Genomic DNA, 22,001 nt, shown 5'->3' on the forward strand with positions numbered 1-22,001 from the left:
CCCTGCATTGAAAAAGTCGGTCCAATCACAGCGACGAGAGGCTGAACGCAACCCTTCTTTCCGATCAGGCCGTTGAAGTCACCGATACTTCCGATACCTGATACAGCGCATCGTGTCCTCGTGGTCGCTGCTGGAAGGGGTGCGTGTCGTTGGTGGGGGTGGCCACCCTCACGTTCCTGTGGTATATTGCTCGCGCGACCGCGCCGCGGCGCCACCATACAGTCTGCACGGCAGACGTCCCTTTCCTCAGTGCTGGTGAACTTTTGTCCACGGCATACGCTCCTGGATTCTCATCGAGCGGCTCTTTTCGCGCTCTACGTCCCGCCACGCGGCCAGAACACGCAATTCACCGAAATCAACTCATCAGAGGCATCCACTCCCCGAAAGAACGACCGATTCGAAGGAACGGGCAACGAAAAGCGAAGAAGCATCGGGGTCAATACTTTCGCCAGGGTGGAAAAGTGCGTAGCTGGAGGGATGACTGCGAGGGCTGCAGGAGCCGAGCATTCGAGTTAGTCTCGGCCAGAACACAGGCCCAGTAGGATCTACGTGCACCGATCGGAGCCGCGTACAGTGCGTGGACCGAGAAAACCGAGGCTTCAGTATCTTCACCCCTAACTAGCCGTGATTCGCGAGGTTCGAACGAAAAGTGTACCTGAACGGAGTGCGCAGGTGATTGTTTGTGATACTTGGTGTGCTGTGTCTCTGCCCGTTCTGCGATCCCGGAGAAGCAACGACACGATTGGTCGACACTTTTTTTCTCTTTTGCTTTTTTTCTCACAACCCGAGGAAACGCGTGGAGTCCCTTGATCGCGATCCCTACGATTCCTCCTCCTCCAGGCAACCTCTGCGAGAGTTGACGCGCACGCACGTGCACACAGCCGTGCCTTCGGATTATCTGAAAGCCGAAACGCGACCGGCTGGAACGTGACCATCGGACGGATTCCTGGTCGTCGCGGTCGAGCTCTATCTCGACCGGTCAACCAACTCACCTCATCTGAAGGAGAGAGGAAAAGAGGAGCGCGGAGAACCCGAGAACCGCGAATGATAGCGCCTAGCTGACTGATAGAATCTAGCCCCCCGGTCGCCACGATCTGACTTGATTAAGTCTTGAAAAACTGTGGATGAACAAATCAACCTGCGAGTGGTAGACTCGCTGATGTTTATATTTCTGTATTTCTCGAAGGAACAATCGGAGGCTTCTTCTGAAATGACACTCTGTGTGGGACGACTCTTCCTTGAACAGGGACCCCCGCGAATTTTTCTGCTTTAAATCAGATTTTTGGAAATAGTGTTTAGAGGAAAAATGTTGGAAAGTGACAACTGTGTTCGATGCTTGATGACTGTTTCTTGAAAGGAAGGTTTTTGGGGATCTTGAAGAAGAACTTTTATTCTGTGTCACAATTTAGAAGCATAGAGTTCATCGTCGAAATGGTTCTTTGGTTTTTTTTTGAGAAAAATTTTATTCTTTTTGCGCTTTGGAGGATTCCTTGCTAAAGGAAAGTTAGATTTCTTTTTAAAAATATCTATCTCGATTGTTTGTTCTTAATGTGCTGGTTCTGTGTTATATGTACGTTTCTTTACGAATTGTTCGAAGATAGTGATTAAAATTTGACTTCTAGAAAATTGACGTTTAAAAGTATAAGAATTTGAAGTTCGGTACATCTTCGTGTATAAAATAGTCATAAATATTTCTGTGTGCAAAAAACATGTACAGAACAATTTCCGATCTCCAACATCGCATCTTAAGAAAATCCATCAGAGATGGTTCAAAATCTGTCAACGTCGAAACATAAAAACTTGATCAATAAAATTGGAAATACTATTTTCCTCTGGCTTCCACGGACAATTATAAAATTCTCATATCTACCCCAAAAAGTCATCAAAATTCTGTGCTACTAATTTTAGTACACTTTAACAAATTACATGTAAAATATAATTCTACCCAACGTGAAAATCATTCTATCCAAGTTCACACCTTAGTTATCTACATTCTTCTCCGAAACTTTTAGTTATCAGTGAAGATCTCCAAGAACACGTACCTACTACCAATCCTCCTATAGTGATCTCTCACAGAGGAAGTCACCCCTTGAAAACAACCCATCAGAAGGCTATCAGAGTTTCATCGGAACCAGACCTCGTCGATCAATCTAGTTCGTCTTTTGATTGATTTCTAAATCAACAGAAGCTCTTGAAAGTGTCGTAGCGTCCGTGTCGCGTGCAGCAACCCTGCGTGTCTCGGTGGATTATCTTATCCAGCGAAAAAAGAATCCCTGCTCGCCTGATGTCCCTGAGCGCGACTCTTGAACTTACCTCGACGTTGCTCATCCTTCGCTCGCCGGAAGATATTGTTACAATCGCCCCTGGAACAGCGTCGCGTTGCCGCCTGAAGGGGGTCGCGACGCCAGAGACGAAGGGGGGTGCCGTTTATCGTCGACCGGTATATTGAGTAGCGTGCGACCGCTCGAAGAAAGCGTGTCCCTGTGCTGTGACCAGCGAAATTCCACCAGCTAGAACGTCAACGGGAGGTTCACCGTCGTTTCGACGGAACCTTCGATCTCCCCCCTCGATTGCTTCGTCTTCGTGATACCAGCACCACGTAGAACGTCGCGAGTCTTGGGACGCATGTCGAAGAACTTAACAACACTTAAGACGTCTCGTGAGTGAAGGTGTTCGAAGATCTTCAAGTACATGAATTCTTAATCGAACGTTGAAGGAGTTCCAGTGAATTCTTTTTCAAGAGGACTATCGAAGATTCAGTGACTCTGTTTTTCTTGGTTTTGGTCTGGATTGAAATTTGAATAGTCGATGTTTTACGCCGTGATCAACAGATCAGTGATTACTTTGTTGAAGTAAGATATTAAGGGACAAGTTAGTTATTATGTAAAGACTGGGGTTCGGTGTGATGAAGTTCGTTCTCCTGACACGGCGACGGTTTTCGAGGATTTCGAACATTAAAATTCAAGATAGGTAAAAGCCTTTCAAAGTTGTGTTGTATTAGAATAGTTTCTCGGGCAAGCTTCAACGCGAGAATTCAAGGAAAATCTTTCTGTAATTTCTGTTGAAACTTCTATTAACAGTGTAGGATCATCGTTTTGCAACTTTTTCGTGATTTGTTAATCAATTTTCATCCTTATGCGTGAAATTTCGTAAATTCTGTTCCAAAGTTGGTACTAGACTCCCTCAGATTTCTGTTTGCAATTTTCTCCAGTTTTTAGTCAACTGCAGCATAGTTCACGAGGAATTCTGACCTTTCTCATAGTTCCGGGGTGTCTTCGCAAATTTTCCGGCAACAGTGCGCTGCAGTAGTGGTTCGAAGATGCGCGATGGTGATGTACGGTACGCGTGCACGCGCGCACGTTGGCCCGCGTTGACAAACTAATCCCCCACGTTACATCAGGTGATCGTAAAGCACACGACGGCCAACCAACAGTAGTGTATTTTCGTGGACGATTCACGACGAGTTCTCATCCGGCGATTCGCTGACACTATGTCACAAATGGATGCGTTTTCTCTTATAGAAGAAGTTTCAGACCTATATTTATATGAAAATTGATGGCAGCTACTTCTAAGTATTACCTATTGGGTCTCAGTGATTCCTTGTGCAATTTCTGAAAGTTCTGGAACAACCATTTGTTTCTGTGATTTTGTGTCACTGATTGAGTTCGGATTAGTCTAAAAATTGTACTCATTTTCATCGCCCTTTCTCTGAAAAGTTTGGCATCAAACTTGTTTCAATTTTGGAAACCTATCTTCGACGTCTGGTAAGTTGGCATGAAAAGATTCGAGGTTCTAGAACAAGATTCAGAGCCACTCATTGTTAATTTTCACATTTGAACCTTTTCGTTCTCTTATTATTATCTTGATGGATCACCTCTGACAATTTCTTTTACCAAGAATAGAATCTCCGATTTTCCTTCATTCTTCACGATATACTCTGTAGCAAAATCGTCGTCCAGATTATTACAAATTATTTCATATTTTTCATCGCTATCAACTCCAAACATTTTATCCACTTTCCGCGCATTTCGAACACTCCACTGATACGCAGCGTTAATTAATATTAAAGCGCTATCAGCCTTCACGGGCAATAATTTTCGTGAAAGGTAATGCTTTCGCCACACAAAACTCCAGTTTTTCGCAAACAGATTTTCCCTGGACGAAAGATCCATTGATCCAAAAGCGACCGCCAGCAACAAGTACGGTAGCGCGAATCAAATTAAAGTTATTTTTGGTTTCCGCGTCAAGAGCGACTATCATCCAACAAGCGATGATTAACCCACGTAAACCAGGGCGAACGCCGCGGAAATTAAAGTTGCATTATCCAGGTCCCTAACGCCGGTTAACTCGACTGTCATGAAGCACGCGGGGATTAACGCGTTCGCCAGAAGCGGTACGACTTTCACGTTTTCCAAGAACTAAAGATCATCGATCTGATCTTTCGATCTTTCAAGTACTTTGGAGGAAAATCGGGGACACGCCATTTCTGTTCATCTTAATGGATTAAAATACGTGTAAAATCCTAAAGTTCGTATTTCTTTAAAGATGTAACTTTATAACATTGAATATTGTGTAGAGAATTACTGTTATTAATATCAGATTTTTTGTAGAGCAAGACGATATTATTTTCGTCGAACTCTAATGATATCTAAACTGAACTTATCCCGATGTCACTGTGTATTAATATTTCCTCTGGATTCTAATCTGATTCTCCACTCCTCTGTTGTGATTGCAACTATTTTAAGATTTGATATACAAGGGACTCGACATTGACTTTGTACCAGAAACTGGAGACTCTAACTCATCTGTAATCTCTTATAACTTTCATGTCAGCTAATAACGAATCATGAGCATTGTGGCGATTTCTTCTTAGTATTTTATAATTTTGTAATCTATCTTAATTGATCTTGTTCCTTCGTGACAAATTTTTCTGCAAAATATTAATGAGCATCTTCCTCTCGAAAGAAAACGCTCATCATGAAAACTCATAGAAGGGTATGTAATAGTCCACATTCTTTCCTAGACGTTTCTACTTTTTTAAAATACTCAATCTCCATAACGCCAAAGAAATCGCTGTTTTAACATCAAACGCAAAAAGTGAACCTTCAGCTGTAAATTGTTTACACGAAATTCGATCATTTGGTTTCACTTTTGCTCCAAGCGTTAAAGTCGACACGGCCGAAGAGCTGACTTTGCTCGAGGCAGACTGTCGTTCTCGCGTGCGCATTTTCATCTCGTTTCCCCATTTACGATGCACAAATAACGTGAATAATGCACAGTTTAGCTAGTGACACCTCTATACCTGATTCTCCCGCGTTTCTTTATTTACGTTACGGGTTTTTGTATTCGACCACAATTACTCTTTACTCCGGGAGAGCATAGCTGGCTTGACCTAAACATTGTTGACCCTTCCGCTACGAACGCAGTTTCCACGAGAAACAATCGTTGTTTCGTTCCTTTGTTTGTTTCGTAAAATCGAAAGCTACTCTAGAAAAACTATAGTCAAACCAGAATCGAATGAACCAGATCAAATAACAGATTAAAACTAGATTAAAACACATAGTTAATCAAAGAAATGCAGAGTTCGAACTTGTCTAATGAGATAATCTTTAAAGAAAAATATGAAATGACGATCGTGACAACTCCCTAGAATGGATCGAAACGACAGTGTTGAGTAGCGAAAGGGTGAAGAAACAAACTAAGTCACCGCGTCGGTGGAAGGCTGCGCGCCCCAAAAGCCCCCTAACGCCTGTAACCTTTTCGAAAGGCTGAACCGTGAACTCAAAATCGAAGCGGCGCGCACGGGGAACAAAAGCTACGTTCGTCAAGGAGCAATCGAAGGGTTACCAGTGCGTCTGAGCGGGGCGCAGGGGTAGAAGACTGGGAGGGGACCGAAAAATAAGAAACATAGATACAAAACGAGGTGGGAGACGCCGGTAGAAAAAGAGGCAGGAAAAGAAGAAGAAGAAGGAACCGACGATCGGCAGCAGGGGTTGGAGCAGAAGGGCGGTCGGGGAGCTGAAAATATGAGATCCGCTCCGGTGGAGGGACCACCTAGCCAGCCTCCGGTCGTTTCCGCGGCGTCTCCCTCCTCCGCGCAGCTTATCCCCACCGCGGCAACACTCTCCTCTAAATCCTACGACCGCTCGGGGTGGTGGGGGCGTTCAACGCTGGTCGATTGGCCCAACGGTGGGCAGGCCTTCTCCCTCCACAGAGTCTAAGCACCGCCTATCCCCCCCCTAGCGATCGTGCACCTCCTCCAGACATCGCATCGGTTGTTCGGTAGCTCTTAGTTTCAGGTTAGGAGCCTGCTAGGACGGGTCTCGTATTCTCTCTCCGTTCCTGAGGTCATCCAGAGAAACGAGACGAGAGCGACAAGCGGAGGGGCCCAGTGAAGTGTGACCGCGTGCAGTGTATCGTCGGCCGGTTTTTTTTCCGCGCGAGTGTGGGTGTGATGCCGCTGCCAGAGTCGCCGGCAGCCTGACGGCCGTCCACGAGTCCCGAGGAGGTACGGAGCAGCTGGTGTTGTGTGACCCCTCGTAACCGCGAGGAGCCAGCGCGCGCGAATCGATGACTCTGGTGAACACGGTGAAGACGCTGACGTGCGATTTCGTGTGACCGTGGGCCGAGTGTGTGGTGCGACGACGGGTCGTGTGTGTGTTCGGGACAGTGTCTGGGACTAAGGAACAGGAAGAGACGGTAGCGACGGGCCCGCCGGCCGAGGCGTGCGCCCCAGGAGGCGTCGGCGGCGCCGGCACGCGAAGGGGAACGGTTTTGGGCCCGGCGGAGAAGCTCGAAGCCGTCAAAGTGGCTTCGTCACTGGGCCTCCAGGGGCCTTCAGCGCCAATTGGGGCCCAGCTACTGGCTACTGGCAGCTCGGAGGATGCACCGGCCGTGTACCACGCGAACCTGCTAGCCAGCAGCAACGCGTCCGTGCTCCAGCAGCCCGTTCTAGCCAGCCTGAACACGCCGGCACTGGCCAGCATGCAGGCCTCTGCGGAGGCCAACTCGCTGGACATTCAGGCCATGCAGTCCATGGACTGGCTGTTCAAGAAGGAGCGCATATACCTGCTCGCCCAGTTCTGGCAACAGGTAAGTGATCCATCCTGTGCTTCTTTCGGTTGTGTGGACAGTGAGTGAATTCGAGTGATACCCCAAAACACCCTCTATCCTCGTCTGATCGTCCCACGCGAGGGAAACTGTGATCCTCCAACGGGAGTACCCAGTTACGGCGGACACTTGTAGCTTCACGGCTTGGTGGAACGCAGCGAACGCTGCCTGTGACTGTGATCGAGGGGGTTGAAGTGGCCGTGATCGAGATTTCGGTGCGTAGAACATGGGATGAAGTGTAGCGAACCGTGAAATTCTCATCGATCCCGATTCGAACCCAGGAGCCTATTAGTTCTGTCATTCGGTCGTCCCTCAGATTAGGATCGAACGTGAACCGTTCGCGAAGCGAACTTTCCAAGGTTAACATAAGTGGCGACCTGTCGCGATTTCGTGAGCCTTTCGGTGAGAGTAATTGCTGGTCAAGTCCTTGGCCACTCGACCGACCTCGAGTTTCAACGAGGGTACGAGAATGCCGAAGTTTCTCCGACACTTGCTGTTTGGAGAGTAATTGGCCGATTTAAAGGATGGCTCAGCAGATTTGCGACGAAGTGGTCCATGTGCGTAGTGGTTGACAGACATAGTCTATGGTGGTTGGCAACAATTTTCTTGGTGTTGATCGATCGAGACCTCAAAGGAAAATGTGTTTATACGATTAGGGTGTGTCGTCTCTGTAGCGAGGGTGTTTCACTGAGGGACTCTAGAGTTCTCGTATTCTGTTTGGAAGTTTCTCTGATAAACAACTCCTTCAATATGCACAGCATCGAAATTTTCGTAGACAGGCATCAAATTCTTTCGAGCGAATTACGTTGCGGCAGACACTGATTAACGTTGACACAGGCTTCTTGGTCTCGTATATCCCTGACAAAGCATGGAAAGGTCTGCTTTTAAAGACTGTCAGATTTTATCAGCTCGTAATTGCCAAGTTCTTTGCAAGTATTTCACAGCTTCAGCATCGTAGTATACACTAATTCCTGTCGACGTATTTCTAACTTTTATCTATTGCAAATGACGCATAGTTTAGCATGCCTGACAAAACTAGTTAATTGTCACACTCTTCTAATGATAAAGGTTCACAACTTGTAAACGTTTTAACAATAGATTATATTCGTTACTCGAACAGGTATTTTCTCGAAAATTTATTTAAAAAAGTTTCTGATTCCAAAGCGGTATGTGTAACTTATTGCCAGTAAGTGCTATCTGAAATTGACAGGGCTGAAGTGTTCCTTCGTCTCTCAACTCTGCTATACTAAACCTGAAACACAGAAGGCTTTCAGTGTAACTAGTAAACTTAAATTTGCAATTGAGCAAAGTGTATCCCAAGATTCTCTAATTTCTGTAGAAATAATACTTGTTTCCTATAATTTGCGAATGTAAACACAAATCTATGAATTTTCCTTCTATTTTCTTTAAAACCGTGTCAAATATTCTGAATCTTTTCAAATTCAGTGGCTACGGAGATGTTCTCTCTTGACAAGTGTAAAGGATATAAAAAGTGATTTATTCTAAAAGCAATTTAATACGCAAACTTTGACATGGACTTTGCTGTGTCTGGTATGAGTTGATTGTCGCCCGGCTTGCTGTTTTCGATAAAATACGGCCGCTTAATAACCTAGACCGGTACAAGATTATGAGCTGAATGGGGGTCGAGACTATTAATACCGCATAGTTTCATAATTATGTCTATTGATTAGACCGGAGGGTTAATGACGCCACACCAATAGCTCGAGACGGGTCAGGAGATTCATCGCAATGAATCTCCACCGCTTCGAACGTTGCTCCCAGGACATGGTTTCCGGTGAAAATTTCATCGGTGAATTTGTGAAATGCGGAGTCGATTATCGGCAAAGCCTGTCGTCACGTCCCCTTTCCCGACTTAATTCAGTCGGACGTAATCGCAATAGACGCGAAGTGCAGAAAGGTCGTCGTGGTGAGAGGATCGATGAAGCGGTATAACCTCCTGACACGTTTCCGAGGAAAGTGAAAACGCCGAAAGCCAATCAACTGACGCCTATCCGTCGTTCACTATTAAATGGTCAAGCAACATGTCGAATTTGAGTGTAAACACTGGCCTACTCTTAAAAAGGATAGATCGGAAACGAGGTGTGTGACGTTTGTCTCGCGAGAATATTCGTCAGTGATATTCACTGAATCTTTTAGAAAAGCAACTATTTAATATTGCAAGGAAGAAATAATTACCATAGTTATTATTGTTAACGTAAGAGTCTTCTAAATTCATAATACACTCTCTCCACTGTTAGCTCCTTTTCGGAGCATTGTGACATATGTTTAGAAATGTCAAGCTCTTGAAAGAGGTAATAAATTGTCTATAATACAAAGGACAATTTTGGATATTCAGGGATGAGTAAAATATTCTAGTAGATCGTTTTCAGAACAGAGATCCAATCATTTTTATATAAAATTGACAAAACAATTCTGCAAAGTTTCTATCCTAAATCCCATGTAGTATACTTTTGCAGAGTGCTCCAATTTAAGCAAGTTCCTTGCATTATGTTCCGCAATCGACATGTGTAGATAGATAACTGTTACAAATATCATGTAAATAAATTTTGACAGGTGGTAGAAAAAAGAACAAAAACTAACACAAACTTAAGAAAAGTTTCTTTGATGATGTACGTGTAGGTTGAGGTTTCGATAGCTAAAGGTAATTACCCATTTTTCAATACATTTCATTACAATTGACTTCTCAGATGTAGGAAAAAGCATCCTCTAAGAAAAAACGTATTTCTTTTTCTTGTACAGAAATTTCAATGCAAGAACGGATCATACATATCTGGTAAACTGACAGTTAATTAACATCCCTGTTAAAAGCAATTCCCAAGTCTGCCCTTCTACAGATGTCTTATAATCACATTACTCGTCTACAGAAATATGTCTCAAATAGAATAATTCGTTAACCGTGTCACGTGTCATACGCTTAATCAATTGCAACAATCGCTGAGCAATTTCCCGACCAAAAATAAATCCAGAGTTGGCACGTCTGGAAACAAGTACACCAGACAGTCGATCAGCGACGATTCCGGAATCGACGTGCTCGTTAAGAAATTCCTCGTCTGTCCGTTCGCTCATCCGTCAGTCAGACAAAAATATGTCCGTCTTCCAAGATTGATTTACTCCGGCAGCCGAAAGGGAGGTTATGTCAGACGTTTCCCGATTTTTAAAAAGAGACCCCCCCGCCAATAGCAACCGCGTACCGTCGAATAGCAGCTCGTCTCGGGACTCGCGAAGAAAATCGCTTGGACGGCGTTTTTAATCAGATTTCAGGGGGGCCGAATACGCGGACGAGCGAAAATTCGGAGAGGACAGACAGTGTCGCGTCCGGTCGCGTTTCCACGGAGAGGTCGTGCGTGTGGAACGAGACCACGAAGCGTACTCCCAATTAGGAGCGTGTCGACCGTGAATGGACAAAAGTTTTGCCATGACTTGCTTCCCCTCCCGTGCATCCCTCCCTCTGTTCGACAGGCGGTAGGGGAATCCCTGACGCGGTTCCCGAGATCCCCGTGTGGCGGCGACACTTGCCGAGACGCGTTCAACGATGCTGAGAATCGTGAGTCACGCGCGCTCTGACGCGCCGGCGAGAGGAGCCGCGCAGGCACCAGCCCGCCAGACTGTAAACGTCTCGATTGTCTTCACTGCTCTGACTAATTTCAAAGCGATTTTTCTAGGCGAAGTTTCATCGAATGCATGGTCATGTTAACACATTAGAGACCAGTGAATTTTCTTAAGATTGTCCTCCGTAGTCAACACAATCTTCTGAGTACAAAAATGAATAAAATGACTCAAATATTGCATCCATGACTAATGAGGAGAGCTATCCCATGACCCAACGAGCGGGTCATCGGTCTTCAATGTATTAATCAGTATTGAGTGATAACGATACCCTATGGTTGTTAGTGGCAAGGTATCTCATGAGGTGCGATACTGTTTAAGAGCTTTTAGGAATGGTTCGCTTAGAAGCTTGATTTTGAAAATTGAGCAAATGTGAGGCTTTCAGGGAAGCTCATAATAGCCCTCTTAAGACCTTATAGATTTATTTTAGAGTTGGAAATGTTGATTGTCATGTTCTTGGTACTCAAGTTGTGCTATTTGTTTTACTACTCATTTTGGATTGCTTTGAATATAGAAAATAATTGGAAATGGGTTCCCTTTGTTACTTCTTTTACTCGAGCTAGTGAAACAAAATTACTGTACTTCTTTGAGCAAGGACTTACCAAAGGAAAGTACTTTAGATCAGTTTCTTAAATGTAGAATAAAGTAACACGATTATAGAAATGAGCATTAAGAACGTGACATTCGATGGATCTAATGCTGAAATGAGTGCATATAGTCTGAAAAGATTTGCTTTGAAGATTTAACAGCAAATATAAATTAATTGCTCTGTTCTATTTATTCATTGTCACACTTCGTGCATCGGCATACGACTTGCTCTATTAATACTCTAATTTCAGTGTTCAAGTTTCTTAATATGACTTCTCCACGAAAAAACTGTCACAAACTAAAAATTTTTAATTTTCATTTAATTGTGAGAAGTATCTCCTAACTGACAGATTTATCATCGCTGATAATTTAAAATTTTAGAGAAGTAATTCAATAATTACGCAAATAAAAATTTTTATTTCTTGGTCCACAAGAATTTTATGTTTTCGACTCGGGACAGTTTTCCCGCGAGAGTGCCATAGAATACATGTAAAGAACATAACAAAAGTGTAGTAGCTAACATAATTAAAGTATCTATGCATTAGAACAATCACTGAGCTATGCATGATAATTTGTTCACCTTTTCTTCTTCAATTATCACTAACAAAATCCTTGAAACCTCTAGCTACAGTAAAAGATACAGTTTGATGATACAGATACACAAGATTCCTAGTGTAATACAGTATAATATAGATCACTTTAAAAGAGACCGACTAGAAAAACTAGAACAGGTTAAGACAAACACGTCCTCGAACAATAATTAACCTATGCAAAGGTGTCTCCAGAGGTATGGTTTAGGACGAAGAAAAACAGAGAGTAGTACGGAAACAGGCCAACCTAAGGGGAATTACTATACTCCACTGACATCGGAAACTGTATCGCGCGGCATGTCGACCTCGAAATAGAATATAGAGGCTTATTTCGGATGCGTCGTCTCGTTGGTCTAGTCCAGGGCTGCTCTAGACCTCCCTGGCGGCGGGGTTCACCCGTTTTACGAGCCGCCAGCGGCCAGATCGCTTAGGTGGTGACTACAATCGAGCGCAGGTGCACCGAGCTACGTATATATTTGCCGGTCTGTCTCGTCGCCTTATTACAACACGTTAGTACTTAGCAACGTCTAACGAGTGTCGAACAGCACGGGGACTTACTCGAAACGCGAAATGAAAAAAAGGAATGAGTTCGTTGGGGTTAATCTACTTACACGTCACAGTTGACAAATAACGTAGTTGATGACGTAATTTGTTCTGGACTTTTAATTACATTCTCGACAGGTGTGTCGTTGGCTGATTGTAACGATGAAAAGTGTGCAACAATAAGTACCTTTGTTCAGTTATTGTTGATTTTGTTTGAATTGTATCTTTGTGGTTTAAACTGATATTCTAGAGATTTTGAAATGTTGAAAAATGTTTAGTATTTCTACGTTGGTGTAACTGCTTTTAGATGGCTCAGTTTATGAATGCTGATATTTCAATACTTTGTGCTAGATAGGAATTAAGTATATAACCCTTTCACGGTATGTGTATGTCGTCAACCGTGCAAAAATTAAATTAAGTACTTATATTCATCCACCAACTAAAACAATATTTTTCACTCTATTTAGATAGTAGATATTCATATTAAGTTTAATTATCTTCCAATCCTACGAAAATTTTGTCAATCCAAACTGAAGTATATCTCGTATACTGTTCATACTGTAAACGAAAAAATTTGTTCTGCAATCTTAACAAATAAGAGAATATTCAAAGCCAGCAAAAATCAACAGTGCACTGATTTTCGACAAGTGGCAACATGAAATATTTCACAAATCGATCGATCATGTTATTTTAGGAGAGAAAGCGACGATTATTCATTGCGAACATAACCAGTCGAAGACTCGATTGTTCTTTGTCCCGTCGCAATACGGCGACGGTTATTAATTTCTGTAGCCGTTATTTCTGAAATCGGTGGTTTAACTGCCGGTGGAGTTAGCAAGCCCGCCCGCCAAACAGTGATTCACCCACACTCTAAATATATCGGGATACATGCACCGCGAAACGCGGTTCTCTTGCGGGCCTTAATGAGCGTTTCCAAGAATTTCTGCGGGAGTTCACCGAAGGGGAGGGGAACAAATGTTCACAGTTTAGAAAAATAACAAATCTCTAAGATCTATTACATTCTACCAAAACAAACCTTTCGGAGGTTATATATGCGACCAGTTGATAATTTTTCATCAATTTTTAAGACTACACTCGAGATTTTGAATTTCCCGCGCGTCTGATTGCACGTTAATTACTCGGCTTACTGGGATACTCTCATGTGTACATATTTATCTCCCCACCGATAAACTTTGGTGTCGATATCAAGTAAATATTCTTGACGGCTCACTTGCTACGATGTCGTCAATTTCTGTGTATTATAATTGACGCTTGAATATACATAGACATCAACACGTTTATTTGCGCCATACCATTTGCGTCATTCCACTTAGGACTATTGTTTATTTTTCTTGTTCTGAAGAATTATTTTGTTACTTTAGTCTGTCAGATAAAAATTAGTGTTACATGCGTTTTCCACAAATATATTGTTTGCTTCGTTATTAAAACTTTATTCGTGCATTAATTCTATAATTAGTAAGTTCATAAAAATATCATCAGCAGTAAAGATACATATAGCTATTAAGCTAATACATTATTAGCTAATTTTGAGCATTTGTAAAGAAATCATCACTGAGTGATGAAAATCTGCGGAAGTAGGTATATGTATTTAATACTTAAAATATTTTCTTATCTGAGTAATATTAATAAAAACAATCTTAGAAATAGTACACGTGCTCCTACACTATACTATTCTTAATATAATAAGATCTGTGTGGGAGGATACAATCAATTAGTACAAGTAACTAAATAAGAAGATGATATGATTGAAATTAGGGTAGAAGAAACTAAGGGGAAATAGATTGTCTACTGTCAGACGCGTCTCAGAACAACGCGACTATGACTATATTTCTTTCTAGGCTTAAATAAAAACATCATTTTAGAGTTTCTCCGTAAAACTTATTTTCATTTCCAAAGATCTCTAAAACTGCTACTAATATCACAAACAAATTATTAGTAATAAAATTCTTAATAAAACATACCAACACCTTTTCCAAAAGGCATAAACTTTTCCATCTTATACACATTTTACAGTTTAGCAAATCTCTTCATATTACGAATGTAGGTAAATTATGTTTGTTGACATACATTAATATATTCTTGACAATGGCTTTGCAACCGAGTCAGCGGAATGTGTCTTCGTAATAAAATCGTGAAGGTAATCTTTATATTTCTTTTCCCTGTGCAACATGATCCATCAAAGCCACATTATATTTCATACATTTAGAACAACAATCGTATAAGCTGTCAGTTGTTCGTCAATCCTAAGGTCGGGTTACCATCGATCTACGCGAACTTTGGAAGTGGGGGTGAATTTCGGTAGTCCGAAACGACTTAGGGTAATTGTGCGGTCTTCAAGCGCGCGCAATTCATTGGTTTCTCCTTTCATTCTTCTTTTCCTCCTTTTTTTTATAATCCTGTTCCCCTGCACAGGCGAATGAAGTTTATTGTCGTCGTAAATTTTTCCGCGGCTCGGCCTCCGATCGCTAGCATCCCCCCTGTCCCCGCGACGGTTCCGCGCCTTCGGAGACTATTCAAAGGTCGCTTGGAACGGGTCCAAAATTCCGAATCGCATGGGACGACATCGCTGCGATTCCTGCGGCGATTCGAGCTTAAGTGAATCCGGAGTGAGCCGTAAACCCAAGCTAAATAAACTTCGATTTGAGGGAATGACGCCCCTCGGAGATGCGTTTTCCTTCGATTTTGATACTTCCCTTGACGCAACCACCCTTCCTCTGTACCCACGATTTTCACAAGTACGAATCAGTTTCTTTTTTGTGTATAATTTGGTCTCCAGGTGAATTTACGATATTTAGAGGTGTTCACAACAAAGCAACCCTTATCAATTTTCACCTCTTCCATCTTTAATTCTTAAATTTCGTCAATAAAATATTCATCACATATATATTACGTTTTTGACGATACAGGTTCTATAATATCGTGAGAACTGCTGCTGATCTCTGAAATGTGTTTTTATAGAAAAAAATTGTATTTGACAAAGGTTGTTTTTATTATTATTATTATTATTATATTTAGAAAACGATTATACGAAGCTAAATTCTTCACTTAAAAATTGTAAAAAGTGTAACTCGTAATGAACCTCGATTTATTCTCCAACTTTTCCAACTTTTCGTTTGAGCTCTTACTCTACATTTTCTGTTCTTTTTACTAAAGCATCTTTCCACAAAATTAGTTTTGTTTTTTTTATAATTTCCTTATACTAGTTTCTTTTCCTGATATCAATTTAATTATGTCAACAAATTTTCCGAATGTGAAATTTCAATTCCCCATTACAAACTTTGAGTCATACTACTGTATAAAAAGATATAGTATTATAATAGTACTGGATGCTTCTCTAAGACTCCCGAATAAAGTAACTGCAAATACAGTAACTATTTAGCATGCAACAGACAAACAGTATTGGGTGATCCTTTAGAAGCCAATAATCCGGGCGAGTCAATCATTGACGAAGACCAATACCGATGACGGGCGTTGCAATGCGTCGCAGGGGTGGCACCACGTCTGCGTTCTTGCAACCCGTCGTCGTTTGTCGACGCAAGCGCGCAATGAACGCACGAATTTACCTTCGACATATGCAATTTCTACATTCTTGGTTACCTCGTGATATTACGAAGAAAACGAGAAAGTGAGAGGCAGCCTCTGCATTACTCTCAATTATCAAGTCATAAATTACATGACATTGTTACGATAAATCCTTAACCGCCGAGTCAAGGCTTTACACATCAGAAAATTACATCTTTTTCAGATTATAGAATCAAATCGGAGTATATTATGATTCTTGAGTAATTATTAGAAAGTAACTGTAATGACTGGTTACTGATTACAAGTTTGCAAAGTATTGTCTCGATATTAGCTAGGGTCTTGAAATCAGTTAGGAGGTAAGAAATTATTAGAAATTTATTTCTAAAATGAATTTTCGTATTAGACAGTTGAATTAGAGTTCTCGAAGGTGAGGATCGCGTGAAATAAAAGAATAGTTCCAAGAAAATATAAGTATACTGTCGAGCTTCTATCGAGACAACGCTATATAAATATATAGAATAAGCTATTATTTATTCACATATTTCATGAACTCCCATCTCTTTGATTAAAGGTTACTTCGCTTGTTTGCGATCTTACTTTCCGCAACTTGACTAACAATTAATCGACTTTCGATAAATATAAACCAACTGTTTGTACCTTTCCACCAACATATATTCATATTGAAAAGAAATTGCCACTAATATTTGCGCTCGACTCTTGACTTCTTACTTCCTTTGAAAAATTTTCTTCCACTTTCGTATTTTTGTCTGTTAATCTTTTCCTTTGAATGCCTTTCTCCCGATTCCATTGAATCTCTTTTCTCTTCGGATCTTCCTCCAGGCTCCCTCCCCTCCGCAGCTCCCCCCCCTGCCCTAGGCTCCTCTCATTGTCGCCGCTGCGTTCGTTCATACATCGAATAACAGCTATTGAAAGTCGTCGATTCATGAATAGTCATCGGTATCGCCAATTAGCGGGTCGGGATGAATATTCAGGAGGTGCGACCGACCGTCTATCGTTCGTCTATATGGGCTTTGTCACGCAATAACACGCTACTCGTCATTGGTCCTGCACCTAACGGCAGAAATAAATCAGAATGACGGATTAATCGGTTCGGCTGCTCCTTCGACTCGCGCTCGTTTCGATCGAGTAACTCACAAATGGCTGCGATGACTGCGAATTATCGCGGCGAACAACGAACTGCGAGCTGCCTCGTTGCGATCTACTACTATGAAATTGATTTCCCGTCGTAGAATTAATCGATATGCAGACATTAACATGGATGGTTACAGCGGGCCACGTACAATGTTTCAGTCTATTTGTTTCTTTGATTCATTAATACATAAAAGTGTTTTGATCTCGCAATGATGATCCGATATTTTATCGTAATGGTGCTCTAGTCTCAAACCTTAACTACTGACGTTGAGTTATACATATAGGTACATTATCAATCAACACTTTGCAATAACTTCTTAATTATCAAATTTTCATTAAAGTTATATTTTATATAATATACTAAATTAATACAATTATTTCTTATTACTTAAGTATTTAAATTGTGTATTTAATAAAATAATTCTTGCTTCACTTAAATTAGAAAATTATTCTAAATTTTGGTTGATAGTATATTTATTATACTTTCATCATAAATTATTCTCTTCGTATAGATGAAATATTTTTTAATCAAAAAGTTATTATATATTAAACTTCGTTTCTATATAAAAATACTAATTATTATCTGATAGCTATTTAATAGCTTTCAATTGACGTTTCTGTCTATGTTAGTGTCAAAAAACAAAATAATAGAATTTAAAAATTAAGCTCAACATATAATGAACTGTTTTGATAGATCTTAGTGGTAACCTAATCATTGTCACGTGTGAAAGTAACTAATAAATTCTAACTTGAAGTGATTTCTAGAATAGTCCATATATTTCACATCGAAATTGTAGAATCTCATTCATGAACGTATAGGTCATCGAGTCCACAATCGAATATTTGAAACAAACGAACGTTCGAGCGGAAGAGCGTTTGATAAGCGGACGGAAGTTGGTCGCGAGCAAACGCCCAGCTTTCCTCTCGACTCCGATAACGGACAGTCGCTCAAATTCGTTTCGAGTCTGCTTGGACAAATTCTCGATCTATCAATCTCTGAGGCAGCTCTCGACGCTTTGATCCACGAAAGCAATCATATCGATGCGCATAGGATATATTGCCCATGCTCTCAACCAGTGTTAGTTCTCGTCGAACGATGCCGTGATATTTGTTCGACTCTGATTTTACTACCCTTAGGACACGACTTGGCACACAACCATTTCGTTATGATAGTAAATCTGTCATAAACATACTCTACTAACATGCAATTAAATTCACTGGCTAGAAACGCGCCGTTTCTTGAGTCGAAGCTTGAAATTTAATTATTTGCTGATTGAAACGCAAAAAAATAAGTCAAATTACATCTATGTATTACATCTACTAAAAATCCCCAAATTATTTATATTTCCTGTGGTATTAAAATTACACACATTTAAGCTTAATTAACATTTCTATATATTTAACTTAACTGCAATCAACTTTTCGCGTATCTTTTATATAATCTTGAGCTTTACTATATTTCTTTTAAAAACTTAACGAAAGAATTGTATTCTAACAATAAATAAAACGACTCCGTAGCAAAGAAATAATTTTATACATATCAATTCTAATGACACATTCAACATTTTTGAAACCTTTTCTAAAATGAATATCCTGAAAATATCCTCAGAGAAATAAGCACATTAAATTTCTGCAGGAAGATCGATTCCTGTGGAGAACTGGGGGCACTGCGGCATGGTGAAGAAAGAAACTCGCTATCGAGAATCGAGAGCCCCCGACCGTTTCGTTTCACGTATGTAAATTCACCCGGACGTGACGTCGCGGGAGTCTCAGTGGCCTTATGACAGCCGTCCTAAGGCCATCTATACCAATCACTGTCCATTAAACCGCTGTTACTCCGACTCGTTTGCCTTTCGATTTCACGTTTTCAGGTTTGTTTTCGCAAGGCGGTATCACATGTATTCATTATACAAACTTTCTTAATTATCGAAGTAGAAAGAGGGAGGCTTTAATCGATGCCTTTTTTACCAGCTTCGCGATATAATCAGGCGACAAATTATAAGGGGTGTAATTGATGACCAAGCAAATCTAAATATTCTCTACGAATAGAAGTACGAAACTACATATACATACGTATTACCTGTTTAGTGCAAGGCAGTAGCTTGTATGCAATCATTAAATCTAAATCTAATAATATAAATGTAGCATTTAAAAGACTTATAAACATGAAGAAAACGTAGATTAGAATGAAATTACGAGAATAGTGATAGAAGTGAAAAATTATGAAAACTGAAACTATATAGAGGAGATAGCAGGTACCTTAAGAGATATGAAAATTTTCACCACATACTTTATGACTTAAACACTGCCGCCTCGATGTTATCATAATTATTTTGCATAATTGTAACTGTTCTTAATTATTCTTAGTTTCAATGTGTAGTGTCGATAGAAAAACTGAAAGGAAGCAAGTAGGCATTTTCTTATCGCAAGTTTCGAACCGGTCAGTGGCTCGTTAATGACGCGTGGCTGCTGACCGGTGTAATTTTCTCTTGACCAGGGACTTTCGATCAAATTATCTTATCGACGATGCGCAAGCTGGAGGATTGTATATTTACATAACCGTCAGCCCGCATTCGTCTCTGAACAGGGCATCAGTGAAAACATCCTGCGTCACGTCCTCTCGAGTAATAATTTATTTCGGTTAATTCGCACCTCCAGGGAGAAGAAAACAATATTTTTCTAACGAATCCTACTCGTTAACAGCAGCCGCAGCTACATGTCGCGATAAGCGCAGAAATATTTTACGTAAATAATATTTCTCGGAGATTTTGTGTATTTTCCGTTCTTTTTCTCTCGTTTCGATGCAGGGAAACGAATATCGACGCAGAAAAACAGTCCGCCATTCGCGCGTTTTTAACATCGCAATAAATCTTTCGCGCCATAAAATATTTTTCGTCACCTCTGAAAAATTTGCAGCCACTTTTTCTGTCGCATCGAATTAAAAATAAAACTGATTGCGTCCTCTTCTTTCCGTTGGACCTTGTCGCGTCGAAAATGTACTATTCCTTCGATTTTACGTTGCCATTCGCATACGATTTCCTTCTTGCACTTCTTTCGTTCGATTTTCTTGAAAATTCGACAGAGATTTCGAGCTTCACGAAGTGCTGTAATGAAGCAATCACCTTGTGGCGGTGGGGAGAGAAAGGGAAGTCCAGGGATCTCCGCGGATTACACCGCGGTCCCATCGAAACTCCGTTCGCCTCTCTCTTTATTTTTTCTAAATTGTATCTATTGGCTGGTAACGATTGGAAGTAATTGAATGAAGCGGTCGGTTATTTACGAACGTTTAAGCGGAGCCAACTATCTGTCCATTCATTCGGTCTTGTCCCTTCATTCATTCATCATTCACTCTCGCCGGTGTACGGCCGCTGCATGTATAGCAGTAGTAAAGGCCCATTCAATTGATCGGTGATTGTCTAAATTATAAGATTGCCATACAATGGCTCTCATCTCGACCTATTGGGGTCTCGTTCGACCGTTGCGTCACCACTTTAGGACCGTATCGCAACCCGCGACCGCGTCAAAAGAGCACCTACGAAATCGACCGATCCATTCTTCTGATGAGGAAGACGCACAGGCAATATACCTACATCAATGTGCACGTATACGACTCTAGTGCTTTTTCTGAAGAATAACATTTTGAAACGGTTCATAGATTGTTAGGGAATATCTATAGAAACCAATCTGGGTCTAGTTAAGCCACTTATCATGGCAACATATGGGAAATCTGTACAATTACAATTCATAAATAGGGAACTTTTATTTCAGTGTAAAAAAGGTGTAAATATTATTAAGAGGAACTGAAAAATTGACGGTTGATAGAAGGTGGCGAAAGTCGTTAACTATCGGGAATATTCATAGAAACTGGACTGGGTCCAGTCAGGCACCGCCTAGGAAATCTGAACACCAACAATATACCTAATGAGCACTTAGATTTTAGTACAGAAGAAAGAAAGGGTTATTATCTATTAGAAGATGTTAAAGAGTTCAGAATTAGCAGGATAAAGTGGCTAGGTCGTTAAAGTATTAACCAACTTGATTTCTGTTCTTCTTTACACTTACTCATCAATTATCTCAGAAGTTGATAAGATTCTTTTAACTGCAGCACTTGCTACTTTCATCATTTCTCTCAGAAGAAATTTGTAAGAACTCTTCTAGAAATTCATCGTTATCAAATTTCGGCTCATCGTATAGGCCACTCTTCTTAACGAGCAGTCGACGGAATGGGGAAAAATCGGATTGAATTATCTCGTGGAAGACAGACGACATGATTTCATGCAACTACTTGCTGCCCTGTGTAGTTGTTCCGGTCCGGGTAATGGACTCTGGCCAAAAAGAAAAGGTAACTCGATCGCGAGACCGGGCATAGTCCTGGGTGATGCACGTTGGCGCACTAATCCCCAGAAACAGGCTTAATTACAGTCACGACCGAAACAAGATAATGGCCGAAGCGCGAATATGGCTGTCCCGTGTCTGGCTAACTAGCGCTCGCCCGGCAAATCGGTTTATCGTTTCGCCGAAAAGTTCCTTCAATTCTAACTGAGAGTCCGTCTGCATCGAACTTCCGTCTGCGCACATTAGACACTTACGCATTACACCTGCGGCGGCCGCTGTTACCGCGGAAACTTGCGAAACGTTAATTAGCCGTTGCGAACTGCGCGTAGAAATGCGTCGCGAGTGATACAATTTGAGGCCTGGACTCGAGGTTAGCCGATTTTCTTGGAGATTTAGGAGAATCTGCTTTAGAGGATAGTCCTGAAACCATGAGGATAGAATGAGCTTACAGAGAACTAACAACTTTGTTTGGACTTTCTGTAAGATGTACAAATGGTGAAGTACAATTTGCAA

General features: G+C 41.3%; 1 protein-coding gene across 6 annotated transcripts in view; it reads left to right on the forward strand.

The window, feature by feature from the left end:
• Positions 1 to 545: 545 nt before the first annotated feature.
• Positions 546 to 22,001, forward strand: part of Cut (homeobox protein, cut) — a 122,471-nt gene continuing 101,015 nt past the window's right edge. For 4 of the 6 annotated variants that reach the window (XM_076388750.1, XM_076388755.1, XM_076388756.1 and 1 more), the window contains exons 1-2: positions 662 to 672; positions 6,287 to 7,092. In XM_076388750.1, coding sequence (XP_076244865.1) covers positions 6,985 to 7,092 — 108 coding nt within the window. In that variant the 5' untranslated portion in view covers positions 662 to 672; positions 6,287 to 6,984. Of the gene's footprint in view, positions 673 to 6,286; positions 7,093 to 22,001 lie in introns of all 6 variants that reach the window. The other 2 variants (XM_076388751.1, XM_076388752.1) reach the window with 2 other exon arrangements.

This window comes from Calliopsis andreniformis, chromosome 12 (assembly GCF_051401765.1).
Source record: "Calliopsis andreniformis isolate RMS-2024a chromosome 12, iyCalAndr_principal, whole genome shotgun sequence".
NCBI lineage: Eukaryota > Metazoa > Arthropoda > Insecta > Hymenoptera > Andrenidae > Calliopsis > Calliopsis andreniformis.